Source organism: Tenrec ecaudatus, chromosome 14 (genome assembly GCF_050624435.1).
Source record: "Tenrec ecaudatus isolate mTenEca1 chromosome 14, mTenEca1.hap1, whole genome shotgun sequence".
NCBI lineage: Eukaryota > Metazoa > Chordata > Mammalia > Afrosoricida > Tenrecidae > Tenrec > Tenrec ecaudatus.
The window spans coordinates 87,954,549-87,959,583 of NC_134543.1; the positions used below are offsets into that span (position 1 = coordinate 87,954,549).

The 5,035-nt window shown below is 37.2% G+C and overlaps 1 protein-coding gene across 1 annotated transcript; it reads left to right on the forward strand.

The window, feature by feature from the left end:
• Window positions 1-2,565: 2,565 nt before the first annotated feature.
• On the forward strand, window positions 2,566-3,501 carry LOC142425806 (olfactory receptor 4K1-like). Its single transcript, XM_075531194.1, has one exon. It carries the CDS (start codon window positions 2,566-2,568, stop codon window positions 3,499-3,501), a length of 936 nt encoding a protein of 311 aa, XP_075387309.1.
• Window positions 3,502-5,035: the final 1,534 nt, after the last annotated feature.

The window sequence follows — 5,035 nt, forward strand, 5'->3', positions numbered from 1 at the left end:
AAAACATGAAATGGACACAGAATATATTTGTGATATCCTGTAATTTCAAAAGATTCATAAGGCTGTAAAAGTAGTCGACTGATAAACACATGTGGGGTTAATTGATAGGCAGAGGGATAAATGGCTTGTTGAGCCTCGCCTTTGAGTTCTCAGGTCTCTTGCTTTCTGGTGGTCAGATCAGGATGCAGCTGCCTTAGCCAGTTCCTGCTTCAGCTGGCAAGACTCACTTCCTGTAAGACATGCCTGAAGAGAAGCCACATGGGCCTACCCCAATGCAGCCCTGGGTGCTGGAGCACCCCTGTGGAAACCCCTGCCTGCCAACACTGAGATGCTTACACATTCACTGACTCAGCTTTCCCCCTGAAGTTGGCATCATTACGTGTGTTTTGTGAGATGGAGGTGGACTTTGTGAATTGGTATCAGACATATGGGTTAATGTTGGATTTGTTGCCTTGGGCAGGACTGGGTTGGGATATTTTCTTGATGTGCACTTAACCTATATATAAATCTGTTATACATGAGTTTCTATGGATTTGTTTCTCTAAAACACCAAGAATAATACAATCGGATAGTGTTATGTTCTGTTGTATATAGGGATGTTATGAGCAAGAATCAACTGGATGACACAAAACAATAAAAGCATGATTCTCATATTAGCTGTTGTAAAGTTGAAGAGTCAAATCTAACTAGAAGTCTGTACAAATCAAGTAACTTACTGTTTTTATACATACCAATTAGTTGGTAAAAACAATTTTTTTTTTCTCTCTGTCTCTGGACAAAATGTTTTTGTAAAAGATAATTACTCCCACTGCAAAATGACTTCAGAGAGCTCCCAAGACTGATTCTCACATCTCCAATGAGATTAGTTTCTTGGCATTAGAATAGAAGGCTTTATATTGTTTCACTATAGGATATTGTAATTGTGTAGTTTAGGACAAGAAAAGGGGAGTTCTCACTACCGTATGGGAGGACTTGGAGAAACTTACTTTAGCAGTTTAGTGCAAGGACCAAGTTAAAACACATCCAGTCAAGAGTAGCATATTGCAAATATTTTCAGAATGAAAATTTATAGTTGAAGAAGAGAGAAGAAACAACCTGGATAACAAATTTAATAAAAAATAAGGTGAGTAGATGGACTGGGGTGAGTTATTAAAAGTGTCTGTATATATGCACTTTTAATATATATTTTGACTGGATAAATTATTTTCTATATGTAAAATTAGAAATTAAACTCTATAAACAAGTTAATTGATATATTAGTAAAAAATAATACATTCTTGTGCTCTTCTCTGTCTAGATTAACTCCTTACTGCCCTGGTTTTAAGAGTTGCCTGTTAAGATAGAAATCATAGTTTGATGAGCATAAGTGAAAGATATTACAACCACTATATTTCACTGTTCTATGTATTATATGCTTTCTATTAGGGGATATTAGTCTTTCTTTAAACATATAGTTATTGATAACACAATTTCCTGGTGATGAAGAAATTTCCAACAAGAAAGCAGTTGCCACGAGAAGCAGAGTAATATCACTGTTGTTAGCTGGCGCTGAGTCAGCTCATTGTATGACCAGGTCCAGGAGAATTTTCATCATGTGAAGTTTGTGTTCACTGAACAATACTGGAAACCCACAGTGACCAATAAGGGATCCTTTACTACTTTCTTGTTTATAGCCTCACAGAAAAATATATTTTCTTCCAAGATAAATTAATGGAAGGAAAATTAAAGCACTCGTGGTTTTAGCATTTTATTAATTTAATTTGGAGGTGAGGTGGCTGTTCTTGTAAGAGTGATCTCCTGTGCATCAAATTTGGCCTTCCCTGGGGAGAGAAATTCTCTGACGACATATATTGAGATTGGAAAGACTTTATCTCCGATAAAGGCAATAAGCAAATGAATGTTTCATTAAGGAAGAAGCTGAATGCTCTGACTAAAGTTTAAGGAATTCTGAGTGACTTTTTCAAAGCCCCCTTGTTCCTGTCGTGCAAACCTTGTGTATGCTCTACCCATGGCACTTTGAAGATGGTGTTGGTGAAAATCTAGTTCTATCTAGAAAGACCACACTTTCTGCGCCGGTAAGAGTTACAACCTGAGAAACGCACAAGTGCAGTTATACCCTGGACTATACAGTGGCTATGAGTCAGGGTTCACACATGGTGGTGTGTTTGGGGAGTCTTTTGTTTGCTTGTTTTGGATTTTTATGACTGGTCTCAAAGCTAGGAGGTGGTACTACAACATTAGTTCTGGCATTAATTATGGCATTAATGTATTGCTCACTTATATTTGGCTGTTATTTATTTTAAATAATTTGGGTTCAAATGTATGTATCCAATATATTAAATTATACATGAAGGTTATCTATGCTTTTCCCCTTACACTTCTCCCATTTTCATCATCCACATAGATTTTATATGGACAATTGATATATGTGAATCTATCTTATTAAGTAGAATGAACTCAATTGAAATTTTTTTCTGTTTTTGTATATAACTAGTAGTAGCATGCTGTGAATCATTGTGATACGTTCCTGACTTTCTTTTCCGGAGGCGGCTGTGCACTGGGCACATGGCTCACATAAATGAATCAGTGGTCTCTGAATTTGTGCTGCTGGGACTCTCTGATTCTCAAGAACTTCAGCTTTTCTTATTCGCCATCTTCTCTGTAGTGTATGTGACTTCTGTACTAGGAAACCTCATGATTATTGTCATCATTTCCTCCGACTCCCATCTGAACTCGCCCATGTACTTCCTCCTCAGCAACCTTTCTTTCATTGATATCTGTCAGTCTAACTTTGCCACCCCTAAGATGCTGCTAGACTTTTTCGTGGAGCACAAGACTATTTCTTTTGAGGGTTGCATGGCCCAGATATTTCTTCTCCACAGTTTTGTGGGGAGTGAGATGATGCTGCTTGTGGCGATGGCCTATGACAGATTTATAGCCATATGTAAGCCCCTGCATTATAGTACAATCATGAGTAGGAAGCTGTGTATAATTTTTGTGTCGATATCGTGGGCTGTGGGTATTCTTCATTCTGTGAGCCATTTGGCGTTTACAGTGGATCTGCCCTTCTGTGGCTCCAATGAGGTAGACAGCTTCTTTTGTGACCTTCCTCTGGTGATTGAGCTGGCTTGCATGGATACTTATGAAATGGAAATTATGACTTTAACTAACAGTGGTCTGATCTCATTGAGCTGTTTTCTGGCTCTGATCATTTCCTACACCATCATTTTGGTCACTGTCCAACGCAGGTCCTCCAGCGCGTCTTCTAAGGCACTGTTCACCCTAACTGCCCATATCACAGTGGTAGTTCTTTTCTTTGGACCTTGCATTTATTTCTACATCTGGCCTTTTAGCAGACTTCCTATGGATAAGTTCCTTTCTGTGTTCTATATTGTTTGTACACCCCTGTTGAACCCCATCATCTACACTCTGAGGAATGAAGACGTTAAGTCGGCCATGCGGAAATTAAGAAGCCGTCATGTGAACTCGTGGAGACACTAGAGAACCACCATGAGGGAGGATCATCTTGAATGGCAGTGAACACCCTCCACTGGCTCACAGCATCATGCAGCCAGCTCTGCTAGCAATGTGGTTTATTTAGTCATGGTATTGCTATTCTTACCCTAAATGCAAGAAAATTGCATAAATTCACTTTCTGGTTTACTTTTGAGATGGGATTTAACTAATTCTTTTTTAATAAATAAAGATTGCATTTGTCTTGCAATTTTTAGGAGTACTTGAAAATATGTTCTAAAGAAAGAAGACTCTGAGAGGCATACAATGCTATGCTGGTGCTCCTCACAGCAGGAGCTCTGGCTGTGCAGTGGTTAAGTGTTCGGATGTTGATCACAAAGCTGGCAGTTTGAACCCACCTAGGGCTTCTTCCGTGGGAGAAAGACCAGTTTCTCTTCCTGTAAAAAAGGGACGGCTTGGGAAACCCCCAAGGACAGGTCTACTCTCCTCTTAGAGTTGCTGGATGGCAGTGATTTTGTTTTTTCAGAAATTCTTAGGGTGAAGGGACCTGGCAACTTGCTCCTTAAAGATTAAAGCCTAGGAAATGCTATGGGCACAGCTTGATAACATGACACAAGCTTGTAATTCTCCTGAATGGAACACATGATAGTCTTACACATTGGACTCAATATACACAAGGAAACTGAGTGTCTGACAGCTCTACGCAAGTTACTCATAGCTCTATTCCACACGTTGACCCAGTGGGAAAATGATTGTAGTATATAGCATGGATTTTACTTCATTGTTAGGTTTACATATTTGTTAGGTTATCTTTTTTCTGGTTTTGAATCCATTGATTGCTTATTTTTCCCTACTTCTTATTACTACTTCTAACATTATGGTCCTATAATATTTTGCTTTTAATGTTATTTGGTATGTAGTTATATATCTATATAAATGTATGGTTATATTTGCTGATATACAAATACATATATTTGTGTGCCATCTACAATATATGTAATTATATTTCTATCCAAGGAAACTTACCTCATATTATTTTAAAATATAGCAAATTTATTTGATATTTCAGCAAATATGTGAGGTATTGAATATTTAAATGGAAACCTAAATTAATTCCACATGGATCACACCCTTACAAATGCACAAAATGGCTAAAATTATTAGTGACTTAGAACCAAATTTGGAAGCAATTCTGCCATATTCCATAAAAGCACAAAGGGCAATATAATTTGACTACACTAATATCAAATATTTATGAAATATTATTTCATTTGTTATACAACATTTTTGCTCAATGCTTTTCACCAGAGGTATTTATTTAGAAAATGAACTTGTAACAGGAAGACTATATGTATTTCTGAAGTGAAAAATAATCAATTAAAAGAAAATAGAAAGTCTTCATTCAGTTGTTCTCCATCTGGATGCAGTATTTTAATTGTAGTATAAGACATAAAATGTAATGGTTAGGTGTAGAGCCTTGAGGAGTGATTCTAAATGGAAAGTCCCATGCAAACAAATTTAAATGTAGACACTTGTTATTTAACTAAGATTTCTTGCAACT

Coding starts and splice junctions, on each gene's coding strand:
- LOC142425806 (XM_075531194.1), top strand. CDS start 2,566: ATGGCTCACATAAATGAATCAGTGGTCTCTGAATTTGTGCTGCTGGGA.